Here is a 21,081-nt window from a genome sequence, read left to right on the forward strand (position 1 = left end):
AGAAAAACCAGTACCTGCTTTTTGTACCACTTTATTCCAACCTGAGCACCTCAATATAAAACTAAACACTGGTGAACTGTTTTCCTTACTAATTTTGAATTACTGTAAATGTACAAGTTCTGCTAGCAGTTCAACATTTAAATAGATTAAATCATCTCTGACACATGGTAGATTTCATATAATGAAAATACCTAAAACAATTAGTGCAATATACTGAACTGATCAAAATAAAATGAACTTTGGAAAACAAGGCTGCAAGATTGTTACTAACATATCCAATACTTATGTTACAAATTACTGGTACATTGTTTATTATGGTTCTAGCCAGGTAGGAACAATTCAAGCCCCTTCCTTTCAAAGGGGGAGAGAAGGAAAAAATTAGCTGTTTTAGTAACTGTACATTTTGTATACTTTTAAGCAACTCTTAAATATTACAGAAAAGTAATAAACATATATGGAGACTACAATGCAGTACCCTATTTACAGTACAGCTGAAGATCGAATTTGAAATAATCAAGTTTGAATGTACATAATTGTTAGTGCATTGACTATTTCTATGTCCAAAAGGGCACAAAAGCCCCTCCCTACTCCCAAACAACAAAAGCTATGTAATGGCCAGCAGTGATTAAACAGAAATCACAGACACCTGGTTTGTTTCATTTTTGTTGAAGAACTTACATGTTTGAAGGGAACACTATTCTTTAAGATGCATTTTATCAGTTTTCATATTCCTGAAATAAGACAGGGTTACATATGATTTTTTTTTTACCCCATTTAAAAAATAACAGGACTAGCTATAATTTAGATGCCACTGATGTTCATTTTTTTCTCCTGAAGATGTGGGAATGTCTCCTTGTGGCTAATCTGTTAAAATGTGGAATGTGTACTTTAAATAAGGATACTAAGTGAAATTACAGGTGGCTTGAATATCGTAGTTAAGCATAAATATCTTTAGAACCTCCTTCCAAAGAAAGAATTTTTTTTGGAAAGCCCAAATGAGTGAGTTCCAAATCTTTTTCACAGAACTGGCTGGTTAACTGTGGGTTCAGAGTCATCTGTTTATATCCCTGGTGAAGAGAAATGAGTCCCGCTAACATTCCAAGGAAATAAGTGTACACACAGCTCTCATCTTCCCCTTTCACTGCTGAAACATTAGTCAGAGGGTCACATGCATGTTATTAAAAATTAAGTTCAAAACACTTAAAATAATTCTGTATTAGAAACTTGACTATCGTAAGTCTCTTCTTTTTGGAAGTCATACTGGGCTGGTTAAATGCTCCAATTCCACTGTTATTAACAATTAGGAAGCAGAAGAACATTCCAGTTAGTTTAAACTGGAGGTTTAGTTACTACAGCACTGACTCCTGGTTGGCTGCGTGGGTTCAGTAAGGTCTACTCCTCTTCCTCTGGCAGAATTTGCTCCTGGATTCTGTGGTTCATTCTTCGGCAACTTTTTAGCTGAGAGATAAATTATCAGAATAAACACAATTAGAATAGCTGTATTTAATTCTTTATATAGATTCACTTAACAATACCAGAAAAGTTGTACTTTAAAGAAAATCTAAGTAAGTTCCTAAAGATAATGGCCAGCCATTATGTTTATAATAAAGAAGCTCAGCTCCAACCCATCAATGTTCTCTGGACTGCCACAAACTTTCTGGAACAAGTCAGGATATAAACGAATACCATCACCCCAGGAGAACTTGTCCTCTACTGTGCAAATTATTACCCCACATCACAAAAGACTGCACCTCCTATTTTCTTCACTTATACACTTTACGCTTCAAACATCTATCATTTTCCTCTCGTGGCTGATTAAGAATGCTAATCTGATTCATTAGCAGCTCTTTTGAGACCGTGCCTTCAGGATCAAGTCCCTCTCATTAACAGGGACTTGATCCTGAAGGCACTATCTCAAAAAAACATTTTCCAATCTTGAGCCAGATAAGCATGGCTTGCCACACAGTTGGACAAAGCCCCACAACTGGTAGTTATGGCTTTAGCTTTGCTAAGTTCTATGGAGCTTAACAGCTGTTCTCTGGAGTATGGCTCCCACTGATGAGAAAATGTACCAGCTAGATGTAGTCTGCTTGGATCCCAAAGATCCTTGATGTGTTGGGATTCATTAAACATTAAATATCTCTAAGAGCACTGACTGTAAGGGTGGCTAGACACACTGGTTTCTATCAGCCTTGGGGATACATCATTGAGGTAAGACTCTAGCTTTACCTTAGCTGTGAGGTTACACAAAAGCTGAACAAGATCTACCTCAAAATCTAAATGCCTAGTTGTGTTCTGGATCTTTTACAGTTTCTTTGTTGTAATATTCCACGATAGCATTAATCATCTTTAGAATCCTAGATGCTGGGCTGGGCAATGGATCTGGGAGCCAGGAGCACTGAGGTTTGGGAAGAAAAAAAGCGTTCCCTTGGGCCACTTCTCTAGGAATGGCTCTAGGAATGGTACTGTAAATGGTAATAAGATGGTAAATTTCCAGTCAAATGTATTTACAAACAAAGCCCCGCCAGGACAAAGAGTAGGCTAACATTACAAACTTTATTATAATTAATACCAAATTAGGTTTTGGACAAAGTGATCATCTCTCCCTTTGGCATACTTCTGGCAATGGCTTTTTGTAATTAGATCTGAGTGAAATTAGGAGGTTGAAAGAATTAAACTGGAATGAGGAACCTTTAACTTGTACTGGTTAATTTTTATTGTGTGAAGATGAACTACAACATATCTTCAGGGGGTCTCAAAAGAAGTAGTCTCCTGTCTCCTACCTTAGTGAGTGCTACCCAAAGCGAAGCTGGTACTATCTGCTTTGTATATAGATAACTGCAGCTTACCAACCTGACCCTGAATTGATTAGGACTGTGAAAAGCTAAAAATCCTGAATCAAGTTAAGGAAGATGTGCAATGAAAAAAGCCACTGAAGACCTTATCAAATTAAAAGCAGATGATAAATTTATTGTAGACTCCTACTAAACAAGTGTACTCTACTTGGGAACCCATCAAAAGTATAAATATGGGGCTTTCCTGGTGGCGCAGTGGTTGAGAGTCCGCCTGCCGATGCAGGGGACATGGGTGCGTGCCCCGGTCCTGGAGGATCCCACATGCCATGGAGCGGCTGGGCCCGTGAGCTATGGCCACTGAGCCTGCGTGTCCAGAGCCTGTGCTCCACAACAGGAGAGGCCACAACAGTGAGAGGCCCGCATACCAAAAAAAAAAAAAAAAAAAAAAGTACAAATATGAGTTCACTGTGTGATTTATTTAAATTACTAATGGAGAGGTTACAACTCAATTTACACTTGGAGTTTCTTTCAAGGAAAGAAACATTCTAATTTTAGAAAAGTAAATAAGAGCTCTAATACATAGGCTACTTTCTGACTGAAAGAAATAACCTTATTAGCAAGTCTAAATAAAAGGTACAAATTAAATAAAGCCCATCTGGTGGAGTCTTAATAGCATCAGAAAGGTTTAAAAGTTCAGCCTGATTTGAAGGCCCTATTATCTCCTTGTTTCCTAACTTTTCAGATGTGGTTGTGGGTGTGATCTGTCCCATTTATTGAAAAAAACAAAACAACTATATATTTGTCTCATAATCCTTCACAACTATGCTACTATTTCCCTAATAAAATGCAAGCCTGAGTTTCTCAGGAAAATATTTTACACAGGCAAGTTTTTCCCTAAATGAAGCTGCTACTAAACTCTCTCACCTAGTGAAAAATAATATGACAGTACCTGCAGCTCTTATTGGGTTTTCTTTAGCCTCTGAATCAGCTGTTCACTGGTTAATTTGTATGACTTCAGTATAAAAGAATACTTATTTGGGACCAAGGATGTGGACACCCCAGTTAATAATCACTGCTGTATAATAAAAGATGTTGTGGGATGAGATGAGCGCTTGGCACACGGACATTGTGGACGCAGCAGGCTGTGAGAGCCACCACAGTAGACCCCTCCCATGGGATCTGCACCTGAAAACTACTAGGAGGTGGCTAGGGTCAATAAAAATATTTTAATTGTTGTTATAGAAGAAAGAAGGCTTCAACTTCATCACCTATAATCAACGACTGTGCAACAGCAATCATTATTAGTTAAAAGTACTTAGAGGAAAGGTAAGAGCACAGTGTAGGATCAAATGACCATCGAGGCAATAGAAAGCCTGGATATTGTTTTGCTTTCCCTTGTTCTCTCTGTGCCTCAGTGCTTTGAAACTTTCTCCATTACAATAATTGCATTAAAACAATTTGTTAAATCTGTATGTACAATGTACTTGTCTGTGTTATAGTTGTCAGTAATCAATGATTTAAAAAGAACCTGAAAAATAAACAAAAATAAAAAAAAATGTTCAGAGCAATGGAGAGATGAAAATAGTTATTGATCAGTAAGAAACAAATCTCATCATGTCTATATGTTGCACTGAAAAACATTACTGAGTTTATCTTCCTTTTCTATAAAAACTATAATCTAATAGAAAAACATGTATTTATCCAAAATTTTCAGTGAAATCTTTAGAAAATCTATCTGCTTGAACTATCAGCTCCAAGTTCAAGCTTTCAACTCACCTAGAAGAAACTTAACTAAACTGAAAGCACTGCAACCCAATGGGTAATAATTTTTCAAATTTAACAATATGCCTAACAAAGTAATGCTTCTGGAAGAAATCTAGGATAGTAGTATAATCATTAAAAACAAAACAAAACAAAATTCCAAGAATTAAAAAAAAGACAGTCAAACCAAATATGCCCCCAGTGTAACTTGTTCTACCTATATTTTTACTGTTTGCAAAAAAGTTAATCTTACCTATTGCCATGAATATTTCATTTACATTCATTGATGTTTTAGCTGATGTCTCCATAAATAATAAACTGTTGTCATCTGCATAGGACTGTGCTTCCTGTTTATAGAACAAAAATTGAGATATATCCTTTGCACATACTATTACTATACCTGCCTTATTTTTGTTATAGAAAAAAAGAGGCTTCCTTATTACTACTCCAACTTGATCACCTACAACCAACAACTGTATAATAAGCAATTATTTATAGTTAAAAGTAAAACAAAGGTAACCACTGCGTAGTTTATAATTTCCCTTTTGCCTTAACTTCTTGCACTATCCCATCCTACTTTATCTGGTCTCACATTAAATCTACTTTCAGATGATGAGTTTCGGAGAGAGGGACGACAATCCTAAATATAAAACCCTCTTTGATCTTTATGGCAATTTTACCTATGCTCGTTATTTACAAGGAAGGTAAAGGGAAACCAAATGTTTAACACTGGCTTCAACCACTAAATGGTACCCTTGTATTTAATTCTGAATGACTTCTACAAGCAACATTTTAATTTTGAATGTCATGAATCATTCCTTTGAAAATTCTACAAGCAGCATTTTAATTTTGAATATGTCATCAATCATTCCTCTGAAAATTCTATTACTACTTTACGTTGTCATGCTTTACAGTTTACGTGTATTATTGCCTTTGATCCTCACAGCTGTTGTGAAGAACAACCAATTATCATTCCAATTTGATAAAGAAAAAAAATGAGGTTCCTTTGAAATGTTATGTGACAGGGCCACTTGTGACTATAATGTAAGTGCACTATCTGCCTCTCAATGCTGAGGAGGTAACTATCTTAGAAAGAGTAATAGATACTATACCTCACATGGTTGTCACCAGAATTAAATGAAACCACATGTGCAGATGCTCAGTTTACTACCTAATAGTGCAAGAAATATTAGTGCCCTTTCTCCCAGTACATGTACTCCATCATCAAAAAAGAACATTAACCCATCACTGATATTATACATATAATGGCCACAACCAAACTTCTCTGGTAGAGAAGCTGAAGAGCAAGAGGAGGGGAAGTTTTAAAATGTCTAACTAGAGACATTGCTTTATTTTAAATGACTGTACTTTATTTTGCAGCTGGGAACACTCTTAATTAGCTATATCAGATAACATACACACTGGATTTTTTTAAGCTTTTATTTTTGAAGGCCCTTTTAAGAACCACCACATATATGTATGTGTGTTATGTGGGTATGTATATGTGTGGTGATATATATAGGTAGATAAAAAAAGTTAGGAAGGATACTAAAGTTATACGTGGGGTTTGAGGCATTAGGGTAGGAGGCAATCACCTTTTGCTTTATATATTTCCACACTGTTTGTGAACAATTACTTCTTTTGTAATTGTTTAGGTCGACAAAATCTTTGAATCAACTTATATATTACAATTAAATAAAGATATTAAAAAGTGCAGGTTTATCATGAGATTCTATTACATAGTACACATCTGGCTAAAAACTTTTTATCATTTGCATCGTTTTAAAATTGTAACTGTAATTCAAGTGTGGGTACAGAAGAAAAATATGCGCCTCCAAGTGAAAGTTAAATTCAACATACCTGGAAATCGACAGCTCTTTTATTTGCGAGGTCAGCCTTGTTTCCTGACAAAGCTATAACAATGTTAGGGCTGGCCTGCCTCTGAAGCTCTTTAACCCAGTTTTTGGCTCTGGCAAAGGACTCCTGGGAAACAAAGAAACAGCTATTCGGCACAGGCTCAAAGAATGGCTAGGGAGCGTGTCTGTGAGGCGAGGCTTTAAAGACTGTCCAGTGTGACTCCTGGAAAGCAATTCTTAGCACTACTGTAGTAGCTGAGACAATTGCATCTTATTTTTTAAAATCAGCTTCTCTATTTCATAAAAGCTTTGGCAGAAATGTCATGCTTGGCTAACAAAAAAAGATTAAGAAAAAATCTTTTCTATAATTGAAATTCTGAATACCAAAAATGGATACTCAAACAAGCTTCTTTGTAGAATGCATTTCCACTTACCTCGTTTGTGATATCATATACAACTATGGCTGCTTGTGCTCCTCTGTAGTACATTGGTGCTAGGCTATGGTATCGTTCTTGACCAGCTGTATCCCATATTTCAAACTTTACTGTTGTGTCATCAAGACACACCGTTTGAGTTAGAAAAGCAGCTGAAAGAAGAAAATGTCTGCAATAAGTTTATCATTTTCCTACTAATATTTTAATACTACAGAAAACACCTAGAAACCTGATATACTGCATACCCACAGTTAATAGTGGCTTTAAATACCTGTAAGATCTATGCTTCAAAGCTAGATAAATATATGCTTACATATAAAAATCTTCATAGTAAAGTCACAGCTTGAAAGTGTTTCCTACATTCTTAAAAAGTGTGTTGTAAAAAAAAAAAAAAAAAAAGTGTGTTGTAATATTAAATAAGTTTTTTAAAGTTCTTAAATTGTTTTACAAATTGTGTATTTAAAAACTTTAAATTGTAACATGACTTAAGAAATATATATATTTTCTTTCTTTCTTTCCTTCTTTCTTTCTTTTTTTTTTTTTTTGTGGTACGCGGGCCTCTCACTGTTGTGGCCTCTCCCGTTGCGGAGCACAGGCTCCGGCCATGGCTCACGGGCCCAGACGCTCCGCGGCACGTGGGATCCTCCCGGACTGGGACACAGAACCCGCGTCCCCTGCACCGGCAGGCGGATTCTCAACCACTGCGCCACCAGGGAAGCCCATTGGTATTCTTGAAAAACTGGGGGGAAGGTGGATCAGCATACCTATAACTACCATCTATACTGACAACAGCATACCTCTTGCTCCATTCTCCTGGGTTTAACTGGCATAATCTGGGAATTTATTCCTAGTCCATTACCACTATATCAATATATTTTTTATATTATTCCATCAAAACATCGACACTAATTTTTATAATCGTTATTACCTTAACCTAGACTTAATTTGTTTAATAGAGATTCAATATTAACTCCTAGCTTTCATTCCTTGCCTTATGGATTTTGTGATTTGTACTTTTTCCATCTGTTCTTTTCTGAGATTTTAATCTTAATAATAAAGTAGCATTTTATAATGATATTCCTCCTTTTAAAATTAAGAGATTGCTGTCACATCCTGCAAAGAATTACTGTATCATTTATTTTCTCAATTGCTTCCTGAGAACAATATGAAGTAAAATGTCTATTGTAAGTATGATTCTCTTGGCTCTAAGAATAAACATCAGGAAAAACACCACATGGATGCTTCTGAAAATAAGAAACTGACTTATAAGAGGTACATTATAATCAAGTGAATTGAACTTTAAAATATAACTCTTAGAGTAAGTTTTTAGATGTTGTTAGCTGCACCAAAGACCTACACACAGCCATTTTCCCCAGCATGCTGGCCAACAGTAAGAACACCTTACAGTTCCTTTCCTTCATTAACTTTGGTAGTTAAACCCTGCTGCTCTATCACTCAATTTTAGTTGGTAAGCTCTTTCCTTTTTCTTTCAGCTCAAGATGTATTCAACTCCTCTGAAACTGGCATAGAATTAAGTTATAAAGTTTTCAAAAACTCTGTCCTCCCATGCAAGAGAATTATGATCAAATCCTGTAAACTGTAGCAGTTTACGAGTGATGTTAATCTTAAGAGATTTATTAGTTAATACCAATGTGCTGAATAAACCAAGTCTAATTTGATTTACGTGTCTTCTATATTAGACATAACATTTATTTTCTGTGCTATTTTTATTAGGTCAACTGACTGCTGTACTGGCTTTGGTATCAACAAAACTATAATCTTCTCAATTTTGCAACCATCATGATTGGAAATTTCTTTATTTTGAGTTAATTCTATTAGGGTTCTGTGAATTCTCACAATTGGCTAGTCATATTTAAAATATACTCCGGGGGGACCTTGAAGATGGCGGAAGAGTAAGACGCGGAGATCGCCTTCCTCCCCACGGATACACCAGAAATACATCCACACGTGGAACAACTCCTACAGAAGTCCTACTGAAGGCTGGCAGAAGACCTCAGACCTCCCAAAAGGCAAGAAACTCCCCACGTAACTGGGTAGGGCAAAAGAAAAAACAGAGACAAAAGAATAAGGACGGCACCTGCACCAGTGGGAGGGAGCTGTGAAGGAAGGAAAGTTTCAACACACTAGGAAGCCCCTCCGCGGGCGGAGACTGCGGGAGGCAGAGGGGGGAGTTTCGGGACCGCGGAGTAGTGCACAGCGACGGGTGCGGAGGGCAAAGCGGGGAGATTCCTGCACAGACGATCGGTGCTGACCGGCACTCACCAGCCCGAGTGGCTTGTCTGCTCACCCGCCGGGGCGGGTGGGGCTGCGAGCTGAGGCTCGGGTTTTGGTTTTGGACGGAGCTCAGGGAGAGGACTGGGGTTGGCGGCTTGAACATAGCCTGAAGGGGTTAGTGCACCACGACTAGCCGGGAGGGAGTTCGGGGAAAAGCCTGCACCGGCCGAAGAGGCAAGAGACTTTTTCTTCCCTCTTTGTTTCCTGGTACGCGAGGAGAGGGGTTTAAGAGCGCTGCTTAAAGGAACTCCAGAGACGGGCGCGAGCCGCGGCTAAAAGCGCGAACCCCAGAGACGGGCGCGAGCCGCGGCTGAGGGCGCGAGCCCCCGAGACGGGCGCGAGCCGCGGCTGAAAGCGCAAACCCCAGAGACGGGCGCGAGCCGCGGCTAAAACCGCGGACCCCAGAGACGGGCGGGAGACACTAAGGCTGCTGCTGCCGCCACCAAGGGGCCTGTGTGCGAGCACAGGTCACTCTCCACACCCCTCTTCCGCGGAGCCTGTGCAGCCCGCCACTGCCAGGTTCCCGGGATCCAGGGACAACTTCCCCGGGAGTACGCACGGCGGGTCTCAGGCTGGTGCAACGTCACGCCGGCCTCTGCCGCAACGTCACGCCGCCTCTGCCGCCGCAGGCCCGCCCCGCACGCAGTGCCCCTCCTTCCCCCATCCCCCAACCCCCGGCCTGAGTGAGCCGGAGGCCCCGAATCATCGGCTCCTTTAACCCCGTCCCGTCTGAGCGAAAAAACAGACGCCCTCCAGCGACCTACACGCAGAGGCAGGGCCAAATCCAAAGCTGAGCTCCTGTGAGCTGTGAGAACAAAGAAGAGAAAGGGAAATCTCTCCCAGCAGCCACAGAAGCAGCGGATTAAAGCTCCACAATCAACTTGATATACCCTGCATCTGTGGAATACCTGAATAGACAAGGAATGATCCCAAATTGAAGAGGTGGAATTTAGGAGCGAGATCTATGATTTTTTTCCCTTTTCCTCTTTTTGTGAATGTGTACGTGTATGCTTCTGTGTGAGATCCTGTCTGTATACTCTTGCTTCCACCATTTGTCCTAGGGCTCTATCCGTCCATGACTTTTTTTTAAAAATTCTTTTTCTTAATAATTAAGTTTAATTGTAATAACTTTATTATACTTTACCTTCGTTCTTTCTTTCTTTCCTTCCTTCCTTCCCTCCTTTAGACAACGAATCACCCCAAATTGAGGAGGTGGTCTCAGGGAGCAGGATTTATGATTTTTCCCCCTTTACCTCTTTTTGTGAAGGTGTATGTGTATGCTTCTGTGTAAGATTTTCTCTGTATAGCTTTGCTTCCAACATTTGTCCTAAGGTTCTATCCGTCCCTTTTTTTTTTTTCTAAATATTTTTTAATTCAATAACTATATTATACTTTATTTTATTTTTACTGTATCATCTTTCTTTCTGTCTTTTTTCCTTCTTTCCCTCCTTCCTTCCTTCCTCCCTCCCTCCCTCCCTCCCTCCTTTCTTTCCTTCTTTGCTTCTTTCTTCCTTCCTTCCTTTCCTCCTTTCCTTCTTTCTTTACTCATACTTCTACTAATTCTCCCTACTTTTTCTCCCTTTTATTCTGAGCTGTGTGGATGAAAGGCTCTTGGTGCTCCAGCCAGGAGTCAGGGCTCTGCCTCTGAGGTAGGAGAGCCAACTTCAGGACACTGGTCAACAAGAGACCTCCCAGCTCCACATAATATTAAACGGTGGAAATATCCCAGAGACCTCCATCTTAACACCAGCACCCAGCTTCACTCAACGACCAGCAAGCCACAGTGCTGGACAACCTATGCCAAACAACTAGCAAAACAGGAACACAACCCCACCCATTAGCAGAGAGGCTGCCTAAAATCATAATAAGGCCACAGACACCCCAAAACACACCACCAGACGTGAACCTGCCCACTAGAGAGACAAGATCCAGCCTCATCCAGCACAACACAGGCACTAGTCCCCTCCACCAGGAAGCCTACACAACCCACTGAAACAACCTTAGCCACTGGAGACAGACATCAAAAACAACGGGAACTACGAAAGTGCAGCCTGCAAAAAGGAGACCCCAAACACAGTAAGATAAGCAAAATGAGAAGACAGAAAAACACACAGCAGATGAAGGAGCAAGATAAAAACCCACCAGACCTAACAAATGAAGAGGAAATAGGCAATCTACCTGAAAAAGAATTCAGAATAATGATAGCAAGGATGATCCGAAATCTTGGAAGTAGAATGGACAAAATGCAAGAAACAGTTAACAAGGACCTACAAGAACTAAAGATGAAACAAGCAACGATGAACAACGCAATAAATGAAATTAAAATCACTCTAGATAGGATCAATAGCAGAATAACTGAGGCAGAAGAACGGATAAGTGACCTGGAAGATAAAGTAGTGGAAATAACTACTGCAGAGCAGAATAAAGAAAAAAGAATGAAAAGAACTGAGGACAGTCTCAGAGACCTCTGGGACAACATGAAACGCACCAACATTCGAATTATAGGGGTTCCAGAAGAAGAAGAAAGAAAGAAAGGGACTGAGAAAATATTTGAAGAGATTATAGTTGAAAACTTCCCTAATATGGGAAAGGAAATAGTTAATCAAGTCCAGGAAGCACAGAGGGTCCCATACAGGATAAATACAAGGAGAAACACGCCAAGACACATATTAATCAAACTGTCAAAAATTAAATACAAAGAAAGCATATTAAAAGCAGCAAGGGAAAAACAACAAATAACACACAAGGGAATCCCCATAAGGTTAACAGCTGATCTCTCAGCAGAAACCCTACAAGCCAGAAGGGAGTGGCAGGACATACTGAAAGTGCTGAAGGAGAATAGCCTGCAACCAAGACTACTCTACCCAGCAAGGATCTCATTCACATTTGATGGAGAAATTAAAACCTTTACAGACAAGCAAAAGCTGAGAGAGTTCAGCACCACCAAACCAGCTTTACAACAAATGCTAAAGGAACTTCTCTAGACACGAAACACAAGAGAAGGAAATGACCTATAGTAGCGAACCCAAAACAATATATAAAATGGAAATAGGAACATACATATCGATAATTACCTTAAATGTAAATGGACTAAATGCTCCCACCAAAAGACACAGATTGGCTGAATGGATACAAAAACAAGACCCTTATGTATGCTGTCTACAAGAGACCCACTTCAGAACTAGAGACACATACAGACTGAAAGTAAGGGGATGGAAAAAGATATTCCATGCAAATGGAAACCAAAAGAAAGCTGGAGTAGCAATTCTCATATCAGACAAAATAGACTTTAAAATAAGGACTATTAAAAGGGATAAAGAAGGACACTACATAATGATCAAGGGATCGATCCAAGAAGAAGATATAACAATTGTAAATATTTATGCACCCAACATAGGAGCACCTCAATACATAAGGCAAATACTAACAACCATAAAAGGGGAGATCAACAGTAACACATTCATAGTAGGGGACTTTAACACCCCACTTTCACCCATGGACAGATCATCCAAAATGAAAATAAATAAGGAAACACAAGCTTTAAATGATACATTAAACAAGATGGACTTAATTGATATTTATAGGACACTCCATCCAAAAACAACAGAATACACATTTTTCTCAAGTGCTCATGGAACATTCTCCAGGATAGATCATATCTTGGGTCACAAATCAAGCCTTGGTAAATTTAAGAAAACTGAAATTGTATCAAGTATCTTTTCCGACCACAACGCCATGAGACTAGATATCAATTACAGGAAAAGATCTGTAAAAAATACAAACACATGGAGGCTAAACAATACACTACTTAATAATGAAGTGATCACTGAAGAAATCAAAGAGGAAATAAAAAAATACCTAGAAACAAATGACAACGGAGACACAACGACCCAAAACCTATGGGATGCAGCAAAAGCAGTTCTAAGGGGGAAGTTTATAGCAATACAAGCCCACCTTAAGAAGCAGGAAACATCTCGAATAAACAGCCTAACCTTGCACCTCAAGCAATTAGAGAAAGAAGAACAAAAAAACCCCAAAGCTAGCAGAAGGAAAGAAATCATAAAAATCAGATCAGAAATAAATGAAAAAGAAATGAAGGAAACAATAGCAAAGATCAATAAAACTAAAAGCTGGTTCTTTGAGAAGATAAACAAAATAGATAAACCACTAGCCAGACTCATCAAGAAAAAAAGGGAGAAGACTCAAATCAATAGAATTAGAAATGAAAAAGGAGAAGTAACAACTGACACTGCAGAAATAAAAAAAATCATGAGAGATTACTACAAGCAACTCTATGCCAATAAAATGGACAACCTGGAAGAAATGGACAAATTCTTAGAAATGCACAACCTGCCAAGACTGAATCAGGAAGAAATAGAAAATATGAACAGACCAATCACAAGCACTGAAATTGAAACTGTGATTAAAAACCTTCCAACAAACAAAAGCCCAGGACCAGATGGCTTCACAGGTGAATTCTATCAAACGTTTAGAGAAGAGCTAACACCTATCCTTCTCAAACTCTTCCAAAATATAGCAGAGGGAGGAACACTCCCAAATTCCTTCTACGAAGCCACCATCACCTTGATACCAAAACCAGACAAGGATGTCACAAAGAAAGAAAACTACAGGCCAATATCACTGATGAACATAGATGCAAAAATCCTCAACAAAATACTAGCAAACAGAATCCAACAGCACATTAAAAGGATCATACACCATGATCAAGTGGGGTTTATTCCAGGAATGCAAGGATTCTTCAATATACGCAAATCTATCAATGTGATAAACCATATTAACAAATTGAAGGAGAAAAACCATATGATCATCTCAATAGATGCAGAGAAAGCTTTCGACAAAATTCAACACCCATTTATGATAAAAACCCTCCAGAAAGTAGGCATAGAGGGAACTTTCCTAAACATAATAAAAGCCATATATGACAAGCCCACAGCAAACATCATCCTCAATGGTGAAAAACTGAAAGCATTTCCACTAAGATCAGGAACAAGACAAGGTTGCCCACTCTCACCACTCTTATTCAACATAGTTTTGGAAGTTTTAGCCACAGCAATCAGAGAAGAAAAGGAAATAAAAGGAATCCAAATCGGAAAAGAAGAAGTAAAGCTGTCACTGTTTGCAGATGACATGATACTATACATAGAGAATCCTAAAGATGCTACCAGAAAACTACTAGAGCTAATCAATGAATTTGGTAAAGTAGCAGGATACAAAATTAATGCACAGAAATCTCTGGCATTCCTATATACTAATGATGAAAAATCTGAAAGTGAAATCAAGAAAACACTCCCATTTACCATTGCAACAAAAAGAATAAAATATCTAGGAATAAACCTACCTAAGGATACGAAAGACCTGTATGCAGAAAATTATAAGACACTGATGAAAGAAATTAAAGATGATACAAATAGATGGAGAGATATACCATGTTCTTGGATGGGAAGAATCAACATTGTGAAAATGACTCTACTACCCAAAGCAATCTACAGATTCAATGCAATCCCTATCAAACTACCACTGGCATTTTTCACAGAACTAGAACAAAAAATTTCGCAATTTGTATGGAAACACAAAAGACCCCGAATAGCCAAAGCAATCTTGAGAACGAAAAAAGGAGCTGGAGGAATAAGGCTCCCTGACTTCAGACTATATTACAAAGCAACAGTAATCAAGACAGTATGGTACTGGCACAAAAACAGAAAGATAGATCAGTGGAACAGGATAGAAAGCCCAGAGATAAACCCATGCACATATGGACACCTTATCTTTGATAAAGGAGGCAGGAATGTACAGTGGAGAAAGGACAGCCTCTTCAATAAATGGTGCTGGGAAAACTGGACAGGTACATGTAAAAGTATGAGATTAGATCACTCCCTAACACCATACACAAAAATAAGCTCAAAATGGATTAAAGACCTAAATGTAAGGCCAGAAACTATCAAACTCTTAGAAGAAAACATAGGAAGAACACTCTATGACATAAATCACAGCAAGATCCTTTCTGACCCACCTCCTAGAGTAATGGAAATAAAAACAAAAATAAACAAATGGGACCTAATGAAACTTCAAAGCTTTTGCACAGCAAAGGAAACCATAACCAAGACCAAAAGACAACCCTCAGAATGGGAGAAAACATTTGCAAATGAAGCAACTGACAAAGGATTAATCTCCAAATTTTACAAGCAGCTCATGCAGCTCAATAACAAAAAAACAAACAACCCCATCCAAAAATGGGCAGAAGACCTAAATAGACATTTCTCCAAAGAAGATATACAGAATGCCAACAAACACATGAAAGAATGCTCAACATCATTAATCATTAGAGAAATGCACATCAAAACTACAATGAGATATCATCTCACACCAGTCAGAATGGCCATCATCAAAATATCTAGAAACAATAAATGCTGGAGAGGGTGTGGAGAAAAGGGGACACTCTTGCACTGCTGGTGGGAATGTGAATTGGTTCAGCCACTGTGGAGAACAGTATGGAGGTTCCTTAAAAAACTACAAATAGAATTACCATATGACCCAGCAATCCCACTACTTGGCATATACCCTGAGAAAACCAAAATTCAAAAAGAGTCATGTACCAAAATGTTCATTGCAGCTCTATTTACAATAGCCAGGACATGGAAACAACCTAAGCGCCCATCATCGGATGAATGGATAAAGAAGATGTGGCACATATACACAATGGAATATTACTCAGCCTTAAAAAGAAATGAAATTGAGCTATTTGTAATGAGATGGATAGACCTAGAGTCTGTCATACAGAGTGAAGTAAGTCAGAAAGAAAAAGACAAATACCGTATGCTAACACATATATATGGAATTTAAGGGAAAAAAATGTCATGAAGAACCTAGGGGTAAGATAGGAATAAAGACGCAGACCTACTGGAGAACGGACTTGAGGGTATGGGGAGGGGGAGGGGTGAGTTTTGACAGGGCGAGAGAGAGTCATGGACATATACACACTAACAAACGTAGTAAGGTAGATAGCTGGGGGGAAGCAGCCGCAAGGCACAGGGATATTAGCTCGGTGCTTTGTGACAGCCTGGAAGGGTGGGATGGGGAGAGTGGGAGGGAGGGAGACGCAAGAGGGAAGACATATGGGAACATATGTATATGTATAGCTGATTCACTTTGTTATAAAGCAGAAACTAACACACCATTGTAAAGCAATTATACCCCAATAAAGATGTTTAAAAAAAAAAAAAAATACTCCAATTCAAACTTCTTTTACCATCCAAAATTAGCAAAAATATCCATTTTTAAAAATCCTGTATTTATGATAAAGGATACCGAGAAAGTACTATGTCACTTTTTCCCAGTCACGAAAAGTTCTCATGCAGAATCAGTATATTTATTTATTTACTTTTTTTTTTTTTTTTTTTTTGCGGTACGCGAGCCTCTCACTGCTGCGGCCTCTCCCGTTGCAGAGCACAGGCTCCGGACGTTCAGGCTCAGCGGCCATGGCTAACGAGCCCAGCCGCTCCGCGGCATGTGGGATCTTCCCGGACCGGGGCACGAACCCGTGTCCCCAGCATCAGCAGGTGGACTCTCAACCACTGCACCACCAGGCAGTTAAGAATCCGCCTGCCAGTGCTGGGGACATGGGTTCTAGCCCTGGTCCGGGAAGATCCCACATGCTGCAGAACAACTAAGCCCATGCGCCGCAACTACTGAGCCTGCACTCTGGACCCCGCGAGCCACAACAACTGAAGCCCACGTGCCACAACTACTGAAGCCCGCCCGCCGAGAGCCCGTGCTCCACAGTAAGAGAAGCCACCGCAATGAGAAGCCTGAGCACCGCAACGAGGAGTAGCCCCCACTCACTGCAACTAGAGAAAGCCTGCATGCAGCAACGAAGACCCAACACAGCCAAAAATAATAAATAAAATAAATTTTAAAAAAATGTATCAAGTGTCCATTCCATCCTTAAGCCTGAAACCTGCATTTTGCACAAAGCTCTTAGGCAATCTCTCTAAACCTAGAAACCAAAAGAGAATGTCCACCATCACGATTATGTAATATCACTTCAGATATTCTTATAATAATTAAAGTAATAAATTATTGGAAAGAGACATTATTTGGAAGAGGCAAGAAGCCTGAAATGAAAATCCAAAGGCGTCAGCTAAAATAAAGCAGATAGTAAATTCCTTAAATTGGCTGGAACAGATCAAAGAAACAGCCTTACAATACACAGGCAGTGACCAGATTTCAGTGTTATGCTGGAAGGAGACTGGATACCTATCAAATTAACAAAGAATAAGAACAATCAATTCACTCAACTCCTCTCAGAAGCCATCCTTCATCACACCCTTTTAAGCAGGTCCTACCTTTGTGCTCCCAGAGTTCCCTATGCAAGAACATGTTTCACACTTTATAATCACTGGTTTACATTATCTTCTCCTAGACTAGGAATTTCCTTGAGAAACTAGCTATTCTTGTCCATATTCAATATCTAAAATAAATCTCAGTTCATATAAATGTCCAAAAAGTTTGCTGAAGTCCATGAAAGATATGTACAACTATTTGGGGGCTATTTTGACTACATACAGTTCCCAAATGGGAAAAAATAGGTATTTCAAAAGGCCTCTCTCTACTCAAGTTATTATGTAACAAACACAATCTCAAAGTACCAACAAGATCTTTTTACCTGGGTAACACCATACTGTTAATGTGATATGATAATAAGAGCATAATTGGGGGGGAGGAGAAAAAAGACCAATATTAGAGGCCAGTGGAATGAGTTTTAGGGTACAGTCAAAAACACATTAGAACTACTTAGAAGTGCTGTAGTGCCACAAGGGCAGAAATATGGGAATAGGATAACCCAGTATTATAAACATTATATAACACAAAGACCATCAAGATATCCCAAAGTTCTCAAGGTTTCAAATACTACCAAAGTATTTAACTTCCCCCATAAAAGTCAGTGAAGTACAGCTGACATCTTCAAATCCTCAGTGCTTCTAAAAGTACATTACTAGTCCTTTACAAAGTTGTAAAAATAAATTCTAGCACTCAAAATATAAACTACTACATAAATACTGTAGCAATATTAACCAACCACCAACTTAACTGAATCTGCAAAACCACTTTAATTTATCCAAAACGTCTATTTTCTGGCTAAGAACCATCACTTTCTTAGACCTCTTCATTTTCTCTTCACTTCCATCACCAGCACTAGCAGTTGGTTTTCTTTTCGGGCCCACATTTCACAAAGAAACAGCTTTTACCACTTCGAGAGTTACTGTGTACGCGACGACAAGTAAAGAAAAACAAAGCTGCGTTGAGATGCAGGTGCTGGCCTGTCTAATAGGCTTCCTCTTTGGGCTTCCACGATCAGTTCCTATTTGCAAGCTTGGCAGTAAGCAAGTAACACTTCAGTCTCAGCAAAACTACAAATTACTGAATGACAGACCTTGGGGTCAGCTGAGAGTTGGTGAAACTGTAAATGTTAAACCTGCAAATACCAAAGGCCTATAATGTGTAAGACCTCGATAAATAGTAAGCAAGGAGGAGACACTGCAATACACTGGGCAAGGGAAAGAACATCCAAAATCAATAGCATTAACCAAAGGTTAACCACTCATAAAAAAAAGTTTAAACTAACACCTAAAATGATTCTACATGAACTAAACAGAAGGGCAAAAAAGGAAAAACCAAGGAACCAGTATCACCCCAACCCTCAACTTATTATTTTATCAAATTTGATAGGAAAGAATTACTTTATTAGAACTGACCAAAAATCCTGTAAGACTATCAGGTTTGATTATATAAAAATTAAAGACTTCAGGTTTGTAAAACATGTATCATACACTCAAAACACAAGGACAAACTCATTTAGAAAAATTTCTATAGTGGATATTATGAGATTAATTTTTAATATGTAGAAAGCTCATATAAATCTTAACTCCAAAAGCATCAAAGATAAATGTGTAAGAAAATCCACAAAAGGCATGTAACACAGAAAAAAATCAACACCACTAGTAATCAATGAAATCATCCTCACAGCAAAAATAGTTAAGTATTATCCCTTAACTTAGCAAAATTAAAAAATGAAAATAAAAGAGTGTAGCAAAAACTCATGCTCTGCTGGAGATACTGTATAACTGTTTTGAAATAATTTTGCCAACATGTGGCAAAGCCATGAAAACCTATTTGTTAACCTAGTATCTCATGGAATCTCTAAAAGATGATATGGGAGCAGGAGCGTAGGGAGAACACACCTTTAAGTTCAAAGTATTTTTGTATTTAATAATAAGAAATAACCTAATGTATAAGTGAAAAGGCACTGATGGTTTGGTTAAGTATTAAGATGCAACTAAATTTAAAATACTAATAAAATGACCTCTTAATTGCCAAAAAGTAAAAAAAAGAAAAACAAAAAACCCCACATACATACACACACACACACAAATATATATACATATATATACATACATACATATATATATAAAAAATATTTTTTTTCCATGACTACATTCTCCCTTACATAAAACTTTCATGGAAGTGGTGGATTTGATGCCTTATTAAAACTGAAAGGATATAGTTGTTAGAGAGGGGAAGAGCCTTGTTCAACATCTCAGATGCTAATCAGGGGCTTGTGAACATAAAATCCAAGTTAGAGGTTGTTTGGAGGTGAGGTGTAGGGGAAGCAAAGGTTTTTAGAGCCAGGTAATTCAATGGTTGAGTTCGATGGATCTGGATCAAACTTCAGGGAGAAAGATGGCAGAAACTGACCAACTGGCATCAAGAACAAGGTATCAAAGTTATCTGTGAAGGTAGAAATTGGTTTGTTGGGAAAATGAGTATCAGTGGCAGTAGTATTATAATGCAATATAATGAATTTTATCAGACAGATGAGCACTGACTTCAGATGATAAAATCGTACACAGACAAAGATATGGATGGTCTATGGCAGTGGTCCCCAACCATTTTGGCTCTGGGGACCAGTTTCATGGAAGACAATTTTTCCACAGATTGGGGGAGAGGGGTTTAGGAGGTAATGCGAGCCATGGGGAAAGATGGGGAGCAGCAGATGAAGCTTCGCTTGCTTGCCTGCTGCTCATCTCCTGCTGTGTGGCTCGGTTCCTAACAGGTCACGGACCGTTACCAGTTTGCGGCCCGGGGGGTTGGGGACCCCTGGTCTATGGGACTTCCCTGGTGGTGCAGTGGCAAGAATCCACCTTACGATGCAGGGTAGGTGGGTTCGATCCTTGGTAAGAGAACTAAGATCCCACATGCCGCAGGGCAACTAAGCCCGCATGCCACAACTACTGAGCTCACACGCCTCAACAAGAGAGCACGTGTGCTGCAAACTACAGGGCTCACACGCTCTGGAACCTGTGTGCCGCAGCTAGAGAGAAGCTCACGCGCCACAATGAAGAGCCTGCAAGCCGCAACGAAAGATCCTGCATGCCACAACTAAGACCCAAAGCAGCCAAGAATAAATAAAATAAATAAATAATAAATGATAACTCTTTAAAAAAAGAATATATGGATGGTCTAAAAGCCAACAACGGCCAAAATAAAAGCTGCGGCCATTTTTTATTTTCAACTGTTTATGTGTATAGAAGAGAGTACCCAGTAGACCATGGCAGCAAAGAAGATGAAGACCACGTATTCTTGGAAGAGTTACAGTTCAACTAACGCAAGGAGGAAGGTAAGAAAGGGGATAAAAATAGATTGGGGCAGAAAGGAAAGCGTACACAGTGATTAAACCCAAACAGAAAACACTCCAAAATCCTGGCAACAAAGTAAAAATTTAATATAGAGATCATATATAAAAGATGGCCATACGTGGGCTTCCCTGGTGGCGCAATGGTTGAGAGTCCGCCTGCTGAGGCAGGGGACGCGGGTTCGTGCCCCGGTCCGGGAAGATCCCACGTGCCACAGAGCGGCTGGGCC

At 39.1% G+C, this 21,081-nt stretch overlaps 1 protein-coding gene across 3 annotated transcripts in view; it reads right to left on the minus strand.

Annotated features, from left to right (window-relative positions):
- Positions 1-15: 15 nt before the first annotated feature.
- The window catches only part of RAB5A (RAB5A, member RAS oncogene family), a 38,726-nt gene continuing 17,660 nt past the window's right edge, over positions 16-21,081 (minus strand). For 2 of the 3 annotated variants that reach the window (XM_032630649.1, XM_032630650.1), the window contains exons 3-6: positions 6,847-6,998; positions 6,417-6,539; positions 4,810-4,903; positions 16-1,458 (exon numbers count right to left, since the gene is read on the minus strand). In XM_032630649.1, coding sequence (XP_032486540.1) covers positions 1,343-1,458; positions 4,810-4,903; positions 6,417-6,539; positions 6,847-6,998 — 485 coding nt within the window. In that variant the 3' untranslated portion in view covers positions 16-1,342. The remainder of the gene's footprint in view (positions 1,459-4,809; positions 4,904-6,416; positions 6,540-6,846; positions 6,999-21,081) is intronic. The other variant, XM_032630651.1, reaches the window with a different exon arrangement.

Source organism: Phocoena sinus, chromosome 4 (assembly GCF_008692025.1).
Source record: "Phocoena sinus isolate mPhoSin1 chromosome 4, mPhoSin1.pri, whole genome shotgun sequence".
Lineage (NCBI taxonomy): Eukaryota > Metazoa > Chordata > Mammalia > Artiodactyla > Phocoenidae > Phocoena > Phocoena sinus.